This window comes from Megalops cyprinoides, chromosome 8, assembly GCF_013368585.1.
Source record: "Megalops cyprinoides isolate fMegCyp1 chromosome 8, fMegCyp1.pri, whole genome shotgun sequence".
Lineage (NCBI taxonomy): Eukaryota > Metazoa > Chordata > Actinopteri > Elopiformes > Megalopidae > Megalops > Megalops cyprinoides.
Window position 1 is genome coordinate 28638805 of NC_050590.1, and position 19224 is coordinate 28658028.

General features: G+C 44.2%; 1 protein-coding gene across 4 annotated transcripts in view; it reads left to right on the forward strand.

Annotated features, from left to right (window-relative positions):
- Positions 1-19224, forward strand: part of LOC118781962 (DENN domain-containing protein 5A-like) — a 44639-nt gene that overhangs the window by 16804 nt on the left and 8611 nt on the right. The window contains exons 2-15 of one of the 4 annotated variants that reach the window (XM_036535133.1): positions 1707-1778; positions 2657-2766; positions 3168-3843; positions 6971-7158; positions 8717-9025; positions 11306-11521; positions 11946-12180; positions 13036-13131; positions 13911-14061; positions 15011-15104; positions 16087-16218; positions 16781-16933; positions 17496-17583; positions 18817-18901. In XM_036535133.1, the coding sequence (XP_036391026.1) occupies positions 1707-1778; positions 2657-2766; positions 3168-3843; positions 6971-7158; positions 8717-9025; positions 11306-11521; positions 11946-12180; positions 13036-13131; positions 13911-14061; positions 15011-15104; positions 16087-16218; positions 16781-16933; positions 17496-17583; positions 18817-18901 (2605 nt within the window). The remainder of the gene's footprint in view (positions 1-1706; positions 1779-2656; positions 2767-3167; positions 3844-6970; positions 7159-8716; positions 9026-11305; positions 11522-11945; positions 12181-13035; positions 13132-13910; positions 14062-15010; positions 15105-16086; positions 16219-16780; positions 16934-17495; positions 17584-18816; positions 18902-19224) is intronic. The other 3 variants (XM_036535134.1, XM_036535135.1, XM_036535136.1) reach the window with 3 other exon arrangements.

A 19224-nucleotide genomic window follows, 5' to 3' on the forward strand; every position in this document is an offset into this window, starting at 1 on the left:
GGGCCGTCTTCCTTGATGGCTTATTCCAGGCTTCATGTTTCTTATTCTGTCGCTGCTGGCCTGTTTAAAATGAACATCCACATATCCAAGAAGAGAATTTATGACAAACACACGTTTTCCTATCAATGGTGAAGGTGAAATGATCACAATAAATTAGTGTTTATGCTAGTGTTTATGATAGAAATGAGAGAGAGCCAAGGATCAATCGCTGCTGGATGGGTGACATGTGAAGCCCTGAAGTCGCCCCCCCGTCTGAAACACACCCTTATAGGCAGAGCAATCAGCCTGTCTGTGTGAAATATGATACAAACTCTGGAGAAATGCACACATTCATTTGACCTATTTGTGGAGGGTCAAGAGGAAGGATGACTCAGGGTTTGGGTCTGGGAGATGGGAGATGTAACGAGGGTGGATCATTCTGCCCCTGGTTGAGTGGGAGGAGTTCCAGCTGTCAGTCCAGCCGGTCCACCTGTGTCGCAATCACCACTATGCCCTCACTGAAGCTGATCTCAACAGATCTCAAGTAATTGGGTGAATTCTCCAGCTGGTACTCAGCCTGCAGGCATAACTGAATGCTTCACATGAAGATCAATAACCTCTGTTTTTTGTGCGTTCCAGGCGTTCTCTTCAGGAACTGTGACCATATTTTTTTGCCATGTGACCCCCCAGGACAAAGAAGGCTATGTCTTTATTTTTATTTTTTTTTTTTGCTTTACCTTGTTTATCTTGCTGAAGAACATTGCCTCAGGGAGGTTACTAATTTCATTCAGGTCAACAACATTGTAAAACTGACTGCTAATTTTACATGTCATTGGTCAGAGTTTAGCCTTCCTATGAGACAATGACAAAGTTGACTCTGCATTGTTTTGTCACCATATGTAACTGCTGCTACCTTAGGCAAAGCTATTAACACTTTCCTTCCTTTACATTGGTGGCAGCATTGTTTAATTCTTGCCTTGAGTAGTCCCTTTGAAAATTAGACCCAAGGCAACTGTTTGTTTGCACACACCGTTTATAAATCAGTCTTCAAATGGTCATTTACTTGGCCTGCTTGGCATATCCAGCAAAACTTGGTCAATAAAATAGTGGGACTCATTTTTAATTTGGCTCAGTTTATTTATTTATTATTTATTTATTTTTTTTTTTAGAAAAATGTTTATTTTCAGGTGCCTATTGGATGTCCATGATAATGGTCCTTCTATGGCATTTTCACATGCTGATTATAGGGATTTTACTCTCTAGCCTGAAGACTTTTAAGTGATGTCACCTTTATCTCTGTCACATGGTATCTCTTCCCTTTAAACCAGCAGCTGCATAGTATTTCTGTTGGTATTATTAGCATAATGCATTAATGCATTCCAAGCACATAAAACTATAATCCTTCCCAAAAAACTGTCATAAGGGATTATCTTAAGGGTGCTCAGTAAAATACAGTCACAGAATTTTGAGGGGCGCAGTATTTCATAGCAACAGAATCCATTGTAAAGCCCAGCTCGTTTAAACAACAAAGACGAGCCTTGAGTTGACACTTGTGTCTATTTTGCTACCCAGCTACCCTACCCAGTTAACATAGACTGCTCTCAAAACATTGCTGTATTATCACAGCAACATTGAGAGAATGCGGTCATGATAGCTGGGTGTGCAGTGCTGTGAGGAGTGTTCGTTCCCCAGCCATGTGATTAACTGTCATTTTATCTATCATATAGCTTTATGCCAGTATATACAGGCTACTAAAGTCAGAGATGGGACGAGGCGAATGTCGGCGAGTGCAAATGAAGGTAACCCCTCCAGCCCCTCTGATGGGTCCTGTGATGTAATCTTTCCATTCCGCTTGTGACCCCATAACCTTTAACCCTTAACCCAACACCCCCTTCTTTCACAGCACTCTTGGTTTTTTCTGTTTCCAAGCTGAGCTCTTCTGCACAGGTGGAGGGAATTCTGGGAACAGCTTTCACACTACCCTTCCTCACCTTTCTCTTCCTCCAGCAGCCACTGAACAACAAGTCCATCTTTCTGGCAAACACTGCCTCTACTTAATATTAAGAAGTGTCGTTGCTACTGCCATTTGCTTTGTCAATGTTTAATTTCCTCCTAGTCTGAATAAGTTGTGAAGAACGTTTGATAGGTGTGCGCTACCTTTGACCCACTCTGGATTTTAATTTAATTTCTGCTGGTTTATGTGAATTGACCATTTGTTCAGATGTTTTTACTGAATTGGTCTGATTTTACTGTATTGTCATAATTCTTGCCACTTTAGTTGCACTTAGTTGTGGTACCTCATCCACTCAGTATATGACAAATTAATGATTAAGTTCAAGAGGAATACTTGAGTCATGGTTTATTAAGAGAAGAGTTTTTCGTCACAGAAGGCTTGGTGCTACCTCTGCCTTTTTAACAGTCATTTTGCCAGTACCTGACTTCTATTGAAAACCTGTGTGATTTTAACCATAAAAGTGGCAGCTCATTTAACAATACAGCTCATGCCAATTTCTTCTGATTTCCTTATTTCCTGTGGAGGGTGTTTCATGCATGTCTCATGTCTGTTTGTAATTGGCTGTTTCCTTCCATGCATTCATGATCCTTCCATATGTTGCTTCTGGTAAATTCACCCTGACTTTTTCTCCCTCTTCCCCCTCTCCTTAAATCTGTTTCCCAGGTGAGAATTTTGAGCAGAGTCCACTGCGGAGAACTTTCAAGTCCAAAGTTCTGGCTCACTACCCTGAGAATGTGGAGTGGAGCCCATTCGACCAGGATGCTGTGGGCATGGTGAGCGCAGAGTATGGGGCACTGTTGGATTTCCATGATGATAAAAAGAGAATTTGTTTGAATTATATAACTGTATATTGCTTTGCTTAATCATTTATGTTATGTTATTTTGTAATGTTTGTCAAGTGTATTATATGAATAACATTACCTACCTATGACTTTATCATGAGTGGCTTGGAGCTTTTACATCATTGTCTAACGCTCCTTTTAGGTAGCCGAGAAGTATTGCTGCGATGTTACTGGAGCGATTCAGGAAAAGCAAATTCCTTAGCAACCATAGGTTTTGAACCCATAGTCCTGATCTCCAGAGTTCAATGTCCAGCACACTGCTCAGTGCTACTGTACGGACAGGTTTGTCTTGATAGGTCACACTTTTTGAACCCCTGTCTGCTTCCCATCAGCTGTGCATGCCGAAAGGCCTATCATTCCGGACACAGGCGGACTCCCGCGAGCCGCAGTTCCACTCCTTCATCATCACGCGTGAGGACGGCTCACGCTCCTACGGCTTCGCCCTCACCTTCTACGAGGAGGTGACCAGCAAGCAGATCTGCTCGGCCATGCAGACGCTCTACCACATGCACAACGCCGAGCAGTATGACATTCTGCACGCCCCTGCCGTGCCCCCAGCTGCTGCCTCTGCTGCTGAGGGCCTCCACCCCCTCCTCCCCGCTGGCCCCACCCTCACCCGCCTGCAGCGCTTCAACTCGTATGACATCAGCCGCGACACGCTCTACGTCTCCAAGTGCATCTGCCTGATGGCGCCACTGGCCTTTCCACAGGCCTGCCACAAGGCGCTGGAGCAGCTGCACCGGGCCGTCACCTCCCCGCAACCGCCGCCATTGCCGCTGGAGAGCTACATCTACAACATCCTATACGAGGTGCCACTGCCGCCCGCGGGGCGCTCGCTCAAGTTCTCCGGCATGTATGGGCCCATCGTGTGCCAGCGGCCCGGCACTGGCGAGCTGCCGCTCTTCGACTTCCCCATCAGGGAGGTGCTGGAGCTGCTGGGGGTGGAGAACTTCCTGCAGCTGTTCACCTGTGCCCTGCTGGAGATCCAGATCCTGCTCTACTCCCAGTGTAAGTCCCAGGGGATCTGGCCCCGCCTCTTCCACATGGTCTGCCTCCTTTAGTCATGGGTTGGTGAATGAGGGATCTGGGAAAACAAGGATGTCTCTCTTTTGTTTTTATCAGACTTCCTTACAAAAAGAAAAAGTCAGGGGCTGTTTCTTTGCAGAATTAAAGCAGGATTTGTGTGCAGGTAGAAGCATTTGCAATGTACCTACTGGTCTGCATACTTCCTACTCGAAGACAGGTTGATTTATTTGTGGTTACTGGATTTTAGGATAGACATTGAAAGAGATCATTTCAAAATGATATTCATGTGTATGTCTGATTTGTCATTTTGATTTTATCTGCAGACAAACTCATTAAGTCAAAGACATCAGATGACAGAAACCCTGAATTTCTCATTTGCATTACAAATATGAAATCCTGCCCAGATTTTAGGTTTGCGGTGTCATGCACTGGGGATGCAGATGTTGAGCTCCAGTGACCAGCAGGTTTCAATGGCCCTGCTCAGCCTGTGCCCCAGTGTAGCCCTGATAGAAATGTGCCAGTTGATTTGAAGCAAACAAGCAAACATGCCATGTTTTTCTTTCAGTGTGCTGTGAAGGGTTTTCTATTTGTTGATCTCAGTTAAGGAGGTCTACTTTGTTTTCTCTGTTTTGCCTTCATTAAATCCAAGGCTTGCTGTGAAGAAGCTCAGGCACACTGGCCAGTAGTTTATCCTCAAGAGAATGAAGCCACCAGTGTTTGGAGAGTTGAAGGCCACAAAGAGAGAGATATTGTAAATTTCCCTGAGAGTGCTCAGCCAGTTAAACATGTTCCCCTCTATGCACACACAAGTCATTAAATGATGTTTCAATGATGTCCTCTCAAAAACATCATTTCAGAAACAGTTTTGATATCACATAGTGTTACAGGGAATTGAGCCTCTCAAACAGATATTACTTAAACCAGCAGGTGCATTCCAGGCTGTAATTGTCCCATCAAGGTTTTTCTAAAGCATAATTCATTCATCTTGCATTTTTTAGCAAACATTATGTAGCTTAACTCTTTAAATCCGTAGGGACCTACAGACATTTTTAGAAACAGTTCTTGAGCTTGTACAATTTAGTATGATTCTAAATATGAATCAATCCAAATTTGAGAAACTAGAGAACGCCCTGTAAAAATACCATTAATGCCATTGATACCATTAATTCATGAAAAATTAAAAAAAAAAAAATTAGTGAATTAATTTCCCCTTTAGAACTATTCCATTTCAAGGTTTATCTTGTAGTTCTTTTCTCATTGTGGTGTTTATGATGTAGGGGCTTTCCTTCTATGAGCTGAAGGAGATGCTCACCAGGAAGGTTGTCTGAGGATCGCAGTGGCAGAGGGGACAGCTTGTACCCATGTTGATTAAAAGGAAGGGCAAATTATTAGCAGAACACTGGGGGGCGGGGCGGGGGGTGTTCAGGTGCACTGCTGTGGGGTCGCTAAGCAACGCTCCATGAAAAGGAGGATGGCAGTAATGCAGCTTAAATATGATTGGTTAGAAATGACATCATCTGTTTTTTTTCTCCCCAGAAGTCTCATCACCACAGAATGTGTGTGGAGTGTTCTTCAGAATTAAGCTTGCGAGATTTCCAAATGAATAGGGACAGGGGGTCATTAGATAAAGCAGCAGCCATTGAGAGCAGGGATGTTCTCTGCAGAGCAGGGGAGTGACACTAGCCACGGTTCTAAAAACAGAGTTGAAATTCATAACTGGGATACACAGACCCACAGAAACGTCCTTCTCAAGTATGAGATAAACCCTTGACAGTAGCATCACTGCTGCAGGTGGATCAATGAATGCCTTCAACTGGCACGTCATCTCACAACCTTCTGCTGTGAGGCCCTGAAATAGACCCAGCTGACCCCGATCTGCCAGGAAGCTCCTGGTGGGAACCCCCCCACAGTGCAGAATGGGATGATGATTGAGTTGAGATTGAATTATTGAGGCCACATCACCACCAAGTCCCGTTATGTTTTTACCCTTAATCAGATATCTGATTAATGGTGTTGTTATGCTGTATTTTTACTCAGAGGGCTCTAGACGAACTGCTGGCTGGGGCCAGTGTTTGCTAGGTAGTGAGCTGGTCAGTGTGTGTTTATGGACTGAAAGGGTCCGTTGTTTTGCCAGGGGGGAGCAAAAGGGACGGATTAGTATTCCTGTCCCTCAGTGGGCCGGGCCTTTTCACAACAGGAAGAGAAGCGGGCAGAGAGGGACAGGGGGCCAGAGAGGAGGCACCACTCACGGGTCGAGTGGAAATAGAATGAAGGAATAGTTATACTCACAATAAGAGTAGCACTAGCACAGTTAACATGCCAACTGATTTAGAGTAAACATATATAAATGAGGAAAGAACCTCACGGCCCAACCATTTACTTACTGGTGTACATGTGTGCATTTGGTCTCTGGGCTGTGAAATGATGACTACCAGTAACATGTTTGCATCATATGCTTCACAAATACTACATCTCTGTATTCAATACTGCCCCTGGGTGCAAAGCCAGGCAGTCTATGAGCACTGTAACACAGAGGGAAAGAGCAGTTAGACCTCATTGCAGGCCCCATTGAACATAGCGGAAAGCCTCTGTAGACCTCCCAGCCACCTCGATCCCTGTCATTCCAGCCTGATTACATTGCGGCCAATTGTGCAGATTTATTTGTCAAACGCTGTTGGAATGCACCAGCCATTGTTATCAGCTGCTGTTGGAGAGCTTTTGATAGCTTTAGCGCTGACATTATGTGAGTGTCTGTGACTATTTTTGCTGTCAAGCATCATTCTGCACAAATGGAAAGCTAAAATAGGACAGGATAGTGAAGAGGAGTGGTGGTAGCACTAACAAGCATATAACAAAAATACATGATTTTTTTCTTTTGGTGTTTAAGCCTGCGTTGATATGTGTGTAGCAGAAAATTGGAGTTACAAAAGACAAGTGGAGGGAACATTGAGGTTCAGTCATTGTACAAACTACCCTGTTAATGGGGTGATTAATAATGCCCACTAGTAAGTGGCAGTGTTCTGAGGATGATTTGTCCTCTTGAACAGAATGTGACCCTGACCAGAGACTACAGCTAATGGTAAGTGGCTTTGTCTGATTTGTCCTGCAGATTACCAGAGACTGATGACTGTGGCGGAGAGTGTCACAGCCTTAATGTTCCCATTCCAGTGGCAACACGTGTACGTGCCCATCCTGCCTGCCTCGCTGCTACACTTTCTGGATGCCCCTGTGCCCTACCTCATGGGCCTGCACTCCAACGGCCAGGACGACCGCTCCAAGCTGGAGTTGCCCCAGGAGGTACGCTGTAAAGCTGTCATTTACTTACATTTCATGGTTTTCGTGTTGGAATTCCCCCTGGAGTGCTCTTGAAACATTATTATAACATTTTGAGAAATGTTTCTGGGTAGGTGGGATCTGCTGGACAGGTCATCTCATGCTGCAGTCCTCTCCCAAGCATCATTACAGCCTGACTAGTGCAATTCATGACATATAGCCAGGCTTTATATACTGATAGTAAGAGGTATGAATGCATAGGCTGGGGGTTGGATTATCAAACTGACAGATTACAATATCAACAGGCCTCTATTCCCTGGGAACACATTAAGATAATTGTTCTACCATCTCTGTCGCCTGGGACTCTGTCTTTCTCTCCCTCTCTGCTTCTCCATCATCGTCTCTGTCGGGCCTCCCACCTCTCTTCCCTTTTCACACAAGCAAATTTAATGTGAAAAAGCAGCCATGGCTGAAACCACTGGGGTGGAATTCTCCAACCCGCCCCCCTCCCCCCTTTTTAAGCACAGTGTGGTAGAAGTGATTGCAGATCATTTTTAATCAGATTTGCCATCCTCAAAGACTGTCAGGCAGCCTGGGCCTTTTGCTCTGTGGATGCTCTTTCCCAGCCAAATCCCATCAATCACCTGGCTGATATTCCTTACTGCAGCAAAAACGTGGTGTGAAATTGCAACATCCTTATGAGAAGATTGCAGAAATTTGGAGCCCAGATTATATTCCGTTTACAGCTGCCAGGGTTTATTTCTCCCTTGTCACAAGATTGATCTTTGATTACAACATTCTTTAAAAGCCTGAACTCTCCCAGTCCAAAGTAAAACTGTTTTTCATCACATCAACGAACACCCAAATAGGCTGTGCCTGGACATTGAATGGAGCGAACACAAGACTCCATGTGTCCAGAGTTTAAGTCTTCACTGCGTTATGAGATTTAATCAAAGCACATATTTTAGGAGACTCTCCTTGGATCCCCCTTTGTCATACCTCACGTCCTCTGACCCACCCTAACCATGTATGTGAAAACTGCCCACCCCTTGCAGTCTTACACAACAAATCAGAGTAAAAACCTCTATCCCATGTAGCCTTAATTGCAACGTGGATAGGGTTCTCCTTCTTGCCGTTTTGCTTTTACGCAAAGCAGTTCCAGTGTAACCATTCAATGTAACACCCGACTGAAGTCAAAAGAAATCATCCTTTGGAAAGATTGTTTATATGATGAGAAATTGTTCTCACTTCAGGTCTCTTTGGAAAAATACCTTAGCAAGGGTTTGTCCCTCTATTTTAGGTCACTATGCTACTTAATACTATTTGAACTGGAACAGCTATTCCTAATTCCTGTGTGGTTTAAACCTCTACTGGGGTGGTTTCTTTTAGCCCAATGTTCCCAGGCAAGGGGGAGTGGTATTTAAATAATTAATATGTAATATGCTTGAAAGCGGCCCATATTTTATTATGTGTGGCCATCTAGTGGCAAAAAGGAGTAATGCCCACAGATGCAGCAGTCACATGTGAAACTGTGTACATAGTCTTACTGCTGATAGTTAACATAGGACCAATTGCTTTCCAGGCCAACTTGTGCTTTGTGGACATCGACAACCAGTTCATTGAGCTGCCGGAAGACCTGCCACAGTTCCCTAACAAGCTGGAATTTATTCAGGAGATCTCAGAGGTCCTGATGAAGTTTGGCGTGCCGCCAGAGGGCAGCCTGCGCTACCACAACAATGTGGCCAAGTACAAGGGCTTCCGGGCCTGTGAGGTGGACAGGCACAATGGTAACCTGGCTGGCTCTCCACTCAACTCCTACCTGCTGAAGGAGAACGAGACCATCGCCCGGCTGCAGGCCCTTGTTAAGAGGACTGGAGTCAGCTTGGAGAAGGTGAGTGTAAGTGCAGTATAATCCCTGCATGCAGGGTACTGCCCCCTGTGTTAAGACAGGGGAAGACGCATGCTCACAGCTGATCCATTTCTGTCAAAAGGCGTCATATGTGAATATCCTGTAAGTATGAAATCCATAAAATGAGGAATGTAACATTTTTTATTTGCAAAGCACCAGTCTGTGTTCTTATATATGCACCTTTATCATATATGTAGGCTCTGTGATATATCAGAATATATTCCACAACATTTGTCAAATAAAAATATTCCCTGTAATGATGCAGACTAATGGATGAAGATGACGGTTATATATATGATGGCTATGTATGAAAAGTATATTGCTCTGTTGGTGGACATGTCTTACTTTTCATGACAGTATGGTTACAACAGTTTTCATTTTTAAAAATAGAAGCCTCATAGTCATAGTGTAATAGATGTACTGAAAACATGGCTTAATGACTCAAATCATTTTAGAGTCATGAGAGTGATTATGATGATGACATGTCCTCTCTACATAGAGTTTAAGGTAGAGATGGAGATTGTCTGATTGAAAAGTGCAGAGATGGAGAGATAGTGGTTAAGAGCCACCTTATGATTATGTGAACAGAGATACCTTTGTTTTGTCAGTCATTCTGAGTAATGGCATCTGCCAAATGACTAAGTATAAGTGTAGAGAATGGCTGCAGCATATTATCGTGGGTAGGAACAGGGCTTGTAACCTGAAGGTAGCTGGTTTGAATCCTACAGCTATTGTTCTGTCTTACAGTACATCCTTATTGCTTCTGTAAATTTCAAACTGTAAATGTACAATATGCAAAACATGAGCTGTTAAAGTGGCCTTTGTTAAAGGTGTCTGTCTTGCCCTTGTTTAGGGGTGTCTGCTAAGCCCATAGATGAAAATAAGTTACTGTGCTGTGAGCTGTTCACCAGAATGGCCGTGTTTTGAGTAAGCTGTGTTAGTCTGCACTGCACGTATAGCATTAATTATAGGAAACATATGTGGCAGTAAATGAGCGATTACAGAGATCACAGAGCCTAACTGCCGTATGTTGGGTACCACTGCATTGGGGTTTTATTCAGGAGGCTTCAATTACATTACAGACTGCTGAAAGGATGAATGAATTGGTTTGTAATGTGAGGTGGGTTCCATCTCCAGCACTTTAGAGGCAGCCCTTACTGTTGGTCCTCTCTGGAAAGGATTGATCTCACTCTTAGTTTAGCTCTGCCATCAGTGCTTCTGGTCTGGAAATGCCTGTTGTTGAGTGTAACTTCATGGAGTGCAAACACAAGGGGTAACAGCAAGGTTGGAACCTGGCCAAGGGTCAGCAGTGTAGCGCAGTGGAACGAGGCCAGTAGTATCTTTGGGCCAAACCTGGCATGGGTGATAATTACTACGCTAATGAGATGACTACAGCTTCTCAGAGGAATGTGTGGTTACCTATTGCTGCCTGTGACGGAGTGCCGTCACTACGGTTGAGTATGCGCTCTGACTGCCATACCAACGAGCCTGGCTCTTTGGCGTCGCGGTCAAAGTTGCATGTTTGGTACCCCGTAGACCCGGGTTCAAGGCCGGGCGGGGCGACTGCTCTCGCCCTTCGCTACAAATGGTGTCAGAAGTGGGATGGCTGGCTGTGAGGCCATCGGAAGCGTGCCTGGTGTGTGAGCCGTATGAGGGACCCCCAGGTTAGGTTGACCCCGGTGTGAAGGACCCCAGAGATGGGTGAAGCATGGTGTGAGGGACCCCAGAGATGGGTGAAGCACTGGTGAGTGGGGCACCCTGGGATGGGAGAAGTACGGCACGAGAATGCGTGAGGGACGCCATGGTGCGTGAAGCGCATGGGCGCGCTTCCCGAAGGGGAGGGTAGTGTTACGGAGTGCCGTCACTACGGTTGAGTATGTGCTCTGACTGCCATACCAACGAGCCTGGCTCTTTGGCGTCGCGGTCAAAGTTGCATGTTTGGTACCCCGTAGACCCGGGTTCAAGGCCGGACGGGGCGACTGCTCTCGCCCTTCGCTACACTGCCAGACAGATATTTAAAGGTGTGGATGAGATCATTAGGTCTCTCTGTTCTGTGACCCCCTCCACTGTCTATATCCCTCTCCCCCTCTCTTTTTCTGTCTCTCTCCCTTTCCCTTTTCTCTGCGTCTGTCCATCTCCCATTCTTGTTCTCTCCATTTCAACCCCCCACCTGTTCTCACAATAACATTTTCTGTCTCTCTCCTTTCTCTATCTGTCCTTCCCTATTCATCTCTACCACCTCTTTCTCTCACTCTCTCCCAGCAGGATGTGAAGGAGAAGACTGGTGGTAATAAGGATCTGAAGGTGCAGTGTGATGAGGAGGAGCTCAAGATGCACCAGCTGAATATTCAGGTGCGCGAGGTCTTCGCCAACCGCTTCACACAGATGTTCGCCGACTATGAGGTGTTTGTCATCCAGCCCAGTCAGGACAAGGAATCATGGTTCAGCAACCGGGAGCAGATGCAGAACTTTGACAAGGTGAGGCAGGTCAATGCAACAAACCACCTGTTTATGCTGGGCCAGCACTACTTGTGAACCCAGCACCAGATCTAATGCTTCTTTAGTGAGTTGGACCTTGCCATTTCAGCTGTTATTAGTTTTAACACATTGCTCAGGACCAGAACTTCCTGGCTTATGATTGCAGGTCGGACATGCATAAAAGGACAATAAAAACATTGTGATCAATACATTTCATCTGGGTAAGAGTTTCCACTGAGCAAATGAATTATGTAAAATGTTTGATGAGGGCTAAATGCAGAGAAGACCAAAGAGCATCTGCTTGCCTTTTTCCTGGGTTGGTGTCCTTCTGTCACACCATGGCTTATTCTCCTAGGACAGAAGAAAAGAGTTTCTTCCTCTTCCTTTTTTTTTTTTTAAATTAGAGGCTTTTTGTCCCCTCCAGGCCTCTTTCCTATCAGACCAACCGGAGCCATACCTCCCCTTCCTCTCCCGCTTCCTGGAGACGCAAATGTTTGCCTCCTTCATCGACAGCAAGATCCTGAGCCACGATGATGAGGACAAGGAGCACGCCCTGCGAGTGTTTGATGCGCGAGTTGACAAGATCCGCATGCTGAACGTGCGCACGCCGACGCTGCGCACATCCATGTACCAGAAGTGCACCAACATCGAGGAGTCAGGTGAGGACAGAGGACTACCATTGCCCTGAAACAATCCTTTCACTCACAACACATACACCCAGACTGGATTCAGCAGCATATCTTAATGTTTAAAACTTAACATGTAAACTTGTGCATTATGTACATGATGTCAGACTACGTTGCTTTGTAAAAACAAACCCACATGTGTTTGAATGTTGGTGTGTTTATATAAGGTTTATGCAATGCGCAAAGGTTGGCAGAACAGTAACAATTGTGGGCTCCTGAGTGGCTCAGTAGATGAGGTGCTTGTCTTGATGGCAGGCTGAGCCCTATGGCGTGGGATTGAAACTGGCCATGTTATGTGCTGAAAATGAGCAGGGGTTAGCCAGGGTTTCAATGTCTCACCACTCTTAGGCACCCTGTGATTTGTCAGGTGCCTACAAGTTGTTTTGATCATGTCAGTGGGGTACCACCTATGCTCCAATTAGCACTCACTTCACCACAGTGCACTGTCTAAGTTTTAGTGTGAAAAACAGCTGTTGGCTGCAAGCAAGTGCATCCAAGGAATGTACTTACACGAATGCAGAGGTTGGTGTGGTGAGACAAGTCTAATATAGGTTAGCAATCATACACCAGGGTTAAATAAAAGCAATACATAAATACACTCTTTCAGTGGGCCTTCTAAACCTTTACACTTCATGCAAACAGTGTAAAACTACATTGTTTTATATGAACATACACATGCGTGCAAAGGTGTATGCAGTTTTATTAGTTCCATACCATGTGCAAAGTTTTACAAAAGAACAATGTTTACACATTAATGTTATAGTTAAGAAGGATGTGTTTCTCAAGTTGAGCTTTGTTTAATGACAGGCTGACTGTTTTTGTTTCCAGACAATCTTGTTAAAAAGCGTTTTCTGAAAGTCGATCTGGTCGCCCCCGTCCCTCATTCCATTAGTATGGACGACTGCAAATCCCACAGTAGTGATGGTGTGTCCTGCTTTCACCTTGTCCATGGGTCTGGGTGGCAGTTTCCCTGGTGCATGCTTGCAATGTGTTTATGGGAGCGGTTAATCACAGGGTGTTTTAAAGCCAGGGAATGATTGGATAAGCCCCCGGCTTCTTTTGCAAACTCACAGCAGTATGGGTGATTATTGAACCATATAAATAACCATTGTTTTGGTTTTAATTAATCATGAGTTAGCCTTGTGACTGAGTATTGATTTTCTATTATTGGATTCTGAGCTCAACACACAATTCAGCAAAATGTGCTGGTGAGGAAAAAAATCCTTTTTTAGCTGTTTCAGAAGTGAGCTCTAGAATATATAAAATTTTCAATGAGATTAACTGGATTTTTCCCATTTCACATCAGTTTTTTTTTTTTTTGTTTTTTCAGAAGGACAAGTTTACACAGAAGACATTAAGATGTTACTGTTGTTGTACTATTAATCATTATTTCTAATGTATTGAAGGGAGTGTAACACACTGCATGCTGTACATTGCTAATAATGTAAATCTGCAAGATTTGCAACTGTATATAATAAAACATTGAACAAAATTGTAAACATATGCAAGATACTGGTGTTAGGCTAATAACAGCTGTGGTGTTCTCTGCTGGTGCTAATCACTGGGTGCTGCATGGTGTGAGGTATTCTCACAGTACTGCTTTTTCAGTGCCTAGACTCACTGGGTTCCAGGGTGGTGGTGCAGGTTGTACTGGAAAACCAGAACAACCATGGTGGTAACAATTCATGTATCCGCCCCCCCAGAGAAGGCCATTGAGATGCGGGTGTCCAAGATTGATCACACGGCACTGCACCCCCACCTGCTGGATATGAAGATCGGGCAGGGCCGTTATGAGCCAGGCTTCTTCCCCCACCTTCAGTCCGACGTGTTGTCCACTGGGCCTACTAGCAACAAGTGAGAAGGGCATGCTGGGAAATGAGGGGGCAGTTCCTGAGAGAGACACATCCTATCTGCATTGCAGCCCATCCAACTAAGACAGAACATCCCATTAATTTTACTGTAACGTAGTTACATCACAGCAGTGCAAAACAGAGTCTAAGAACTGTTACAAGATCCCTCTTACCTTGGTTCCTTTAGTTTTGGGAATGCTGCTGGAACACTTAATCAACTAATTTTAGTGACCTGAGTGAAGCATTTTAATGTCAGTTTCCAGTAATGAGTATAAAGTAGTTTAAAAAGAGCTGGAAAGCCAGGTAGACTACAGACTTCTAGAACTCCACGCCTCCTCCCTGTGTAGATTATCAGTCCAGAAATGCAGTGATCATTTCAGAGATTTTGAAAAACTATGTGATATATTTCATTTATTATCATTACATCCAAGTCACATGCATGTTTTTCTCCCTTTATAATAGAAAAGTGCTTGAGAATGAGTGTCACTCAATAAATTTGTGCGGGGTACTCAGATGGGACCTCACCCAAGGTTTTAGTAATAACAAAGGGAAAAAAATTGATTACTCTAGGCTTTTGGGTTAATCCATGACTGGTTCTCCTCAGTATTTCTGTTAATTTTCTACATAAACTTACTCTAGTGCCACAGATTTGGCAAGTGGTGGAATGGTATACAACTGGAGAGAAAGGAAAAAATGCAATTTCAGCAGCAGAGATGTAATCTGCAGACATAACTCATGTTTGACAGGGTGATCACAAGATTAAGGGTCATAAAAGAAGATGATAATAGGGAATGCAAATGCTACTGATGTAGATAAAATAAAAATGAGAGTCTGTTTCTGAGACACGCTTGTAGAATATGCATGTTATTGCAACATTGCAGTAATGTAGTCACAACATGGTGTAGTCAGAGTCATACATATTTGTGACATTGTTGTAATGTTTGGTGCGTCAGGTGGGCGAAGCGGAGTGCACCTGCGCAGTGGAGACGGAAGGACAGACAGAAGCAGCACACAGAGCACCTATACCTGGACAACGACCAGAGAGAGGTGAGCTCTGGTCTCCACAGAAGCAGCACAGGCTCTTTACACACCTTCACACCCATCCTCATCTCACATACTTGTATTCTTTTAATCTTCCTGCTTGTGCCATTGTCTTCTAATTTGATAATGACACTTATTTTTGCCTGACCTTTTGGTTTTATGTTTATTTTCTCTGTTGCATGGACTTTTTTCCTCTCTCTCTCCCTCCCTCCCTCTCTGTCTCTCTCTCACACACACTGTCTCCCAGCATGTAGTGCTGCAGCTCCTGCTGGTGCTTGAGCAGTACTGGCAGTCGCAGTCCTTCAAGCCCTGTTTAAAGTCAGCGGACCTGGTATGTGTGGGGAGGAGGCTTGCCTCCATGCCATATGTGAATTCCTCCCTCTCAATACCCCACCTCCTTGTCCCTCCTGCACATGTGTCAGGTCATGTCTTTCCCAACCCTTTGGTTGAAGGATGGAAATATGACAGGGGCCCATTGGAAACAAACCACCATTCAAGCTCCAAATGATTTGAAAGGGCTACAATTGTTAGATCTCAGAGCCGTGTTGATAAAGACAATTGTTGATTGTAACAGGGATTGAGTGTCCCTGACTGCCTCTTCACCTCCCAGGTGTGTGGGAGTTTGGCTCTCCATCACAAGAGAAGCTGACAGGACACACATGGTGGAAGCATTGCTTTTAATTGCTCTGTTAACAGGCTTATCCGGTTTTAGGCTCTAAGCTCCTGTCCATTTGGGATCGCTTTCAATTGTGCAGCAGAAACAAAGCCCTCTAAGCCTTCTCCCCCAGTGACTAATTTACACTTTGTAAGTGGGAAAAATAGGCTAGACAGAATAGAACACGTGCCTAAGTCAGAAGGCCAGTACATCTACTGTAGTTCAGACCCCTGCCTTCTTAGAATCTTGGATTGTCTTGTGTTCATGCCTCATTGAGTCTCCCTCCTCAGACCTGGTCTGTGCTGTGTTCTTCACTCCTCTCCCTCATTGCAGAAGTACATCCAGGAGGCGCGGAACCTGGGCACCATGATCCGGCAGCCCAAGCTGTCCAACCTGTCCCCCTCCGTCATCGCTCAGACCAACTGGAAGTTTGTAGAGGGGCTGCTGAAGGAGTGTAGGAACAAGGTATTAAAAAACACAGAGAGATTTTCAGTTGTTTTTAATGTGTCTAATGACAAAAGTCTCACAATTGTAAATAAATTCTCACGGACAATGTATCTGCAGTCACCCACACTTTTTATTACAATTACTGATACCAATAAATTATCTGTTGTTTCATGCTGGGTTTGTCGACTCCTCATCATAAATACTGATGAAAGAGGAAAAACATTTCTTAATTCTTGGATAACAAGCATTTAATTGTAATCTCAAGTTTATATCACACTGATTATGACTGTGGTTATGACTACTAATGACTGCATGTTGCTGAAATGGTGCTGTGTGCTGCTTATTGAATGGTGTTCATACCTGTATGAGACAGTGACACTGTGGCATTGATACAGCACTGTGTGGAGTGACTATTTCGTGTTGTTGATGTGTCTCTGCTAATGACTGCCTATACTGACTTGGTGCATCATGGAGTGACTGTTGCGGGTGTTTATATAATGCTGTGGTGATGATGGGGTTATGTTGGAGTAGTGCTGAAATAGTGCTGTGTAAGTTGATGTTGCTTTCTGTGGCCTCCCAGACCAAGCGCATGCTGGTGGAGAAGATGGGCCGGGAGGCGGTGGAGCTGGGCCACGGTGAGGTCAGCATCACGGGCGTGGAGGAAAACACGCTCATCGCCAGCCTCTGTGACCTGCTGGAGAGGATCTGGAGCCACGGCCTGCAGGTCAAACAGGTAGGCCGCCAGAGGACCACCCCCACCAAGCAGAGCTAACAGCAAATCAGGACAGAGGGAGAATCTCAGTTACCATTGATTGTTACCCGTATAGCGATAAGCTGTCTCAGTTCTCAGCAGGTGCTGAGACTTGCAAGATGAGAAATTATAATCCTCTGTGTTTTTGACTCGCAGTTGTAGAACCATCTTGGATGATGGATGATCAGTTTTCAGCAAATGTCTGGTATGGCTCAATTTAGAAATGACGGGTCTCACAGCATTATTCATCTGAAAGCTACAAGGGAATAAAGAAGCAGAAAAGTGTATTTTGTATCTCTCACCCCTGGTAATTCTGGCAGCTCCTGGCTCTGCACCCAGTGCTATTTCTCTGAGTACTTGTGATAAAGAACCTGTCTGCCACATCTCATGATTCAGGTCGATTAAGACAGCATTAGAACTTGAGAGTGCTGGTATCCAGAGCAGGACTGCAGCCAGGACTCCATCAGCACTAGAATAGGCCTTTATCCCTTATCCGTTCTAGATATGGTCATGAACAGCCCTGGGTGTTTCCTCTTCCTGTCAGGGTAAATCTGCTCTGTGGTCCCACTTGCTACACTACCAGGAGAGCAAAGAGAAGAAGGATACCATGCCAGCTGGCCTTGGACCTACAGGTACAACTTTCATCTCACCTGTGTGCTCCATTATTCATGAATCCATATATTCATACACAGGGACTTTTACCAGCTTACAGTGAAATACTAGTATGGTGCTGCTATTGGTCTTTTGTGGAATGTTTCCAATTTCAAATATTTCATCATTCCACTTGCCAGTTGCCATATCCCAAGATCACATTTACCATGCAGTTCCTCCAAGCTCCACAGCATCAGAACAGTCCGGGGTTCTTCAGTCCATCAGTTTCAAATATTATATTACTTTACATTCATTTAACAGACACTCTTATCTAGAGCAACTTCCAGTTCAAAAGAAAAGAATCCATTCAAGCTGAATGAACAGCAGTGTCAGACCAAGCTAACAACACTCTGCCAGTGACTCTACCAGTGACTGCCACTAGTTCCAAATAATATCAATAAATCAATATTTTTCATTTGTTTTAACACCAAATGGAGCTGAAAAACGAGAAACCCCAGTATGAATTGAGAAAAACTGGAAAATTATTCCCTGACCCCATGAAAAGGTGGTCAACAGACTCCTGGAAAACAGTGGGATGTTATCAAACAGTGGAATGGCATTAAATGTCCATCAGTTTATAGAATCAGTTCGGTTCCAGGGACTACAAAATTGAGCAATTCCACTGTTGCTTTTCATACCTTAAATTATCATCAACTCAATGAAAACACTAAAGTGTCCTAAAAGATGGGAAAGTAAAAAACACTTGCTTTTGATTGGCATATTTACCAATCTGAAGTAAGCATGCATGTCAGATTCCTGTTAATGATTACAATGGCAACAAAACAATACAAATAAAGTTAAGTATCATCAGTTGCTTTCAAATGCTCATTTCAGTATACTGTATATGTAATCATAGGCCATGAGATGGTCTGATGAAAGTGTAAATAATAACAGTTGAACAGATGTTGGAAGCAATCCAAATTTTTCAATGAAGATGACACTAACCTGAAGTGAAAATAACAATTGCAAAAGTAGTGTTTTTTATCTTAATATAAGAGACACACTCACAGACTACCCAGGTTTTGTTGAGATTCAGATCTCACCAATATGGCTGACATTTTACCTCCACTAAGGGCACAACTGCTCACTGCTTAGCCTAATCGTGATCTGCAGAGCCTGCTTGCTCTCAGTGTTCTCTGCATCTGAGCACCTCTGTGATATAGTTATATTACCCAACACACCAACCCCCTCCTCCTCTCTTCTGCATACCCTAGGACTCATCCAGGACACAGAGAGACGAAAGTCTGACCCTGGCCTCCTCATGCCCCCTCTCAGGGTCTCCCTCATCCAGGATATGAGGTGAGTTTGAATGTTGCACACCTACAGGAAGAATATTTGTGTGGGCTGTGTGGGCATACTTTTACAGAGGGGGGAATATGTGGTTAATGGCTGCAATGATTTTGCATTTTATTCTGAAACATGGAGTTTACTGCCACCTTGTGTTAAGATACTAAAAGCACCAAGTGCTTGCAGTTCATTCTAACTGTGATAGCAGACTTTATGTTGTAATTCTCTACAAAAAATTGGATGAGGCATACATTATTATCATGAGCAGATGCTCATGTCTGGAGCCAAACAATACACATAATACAAAACTAATACTATGAATTCATACATTTTCT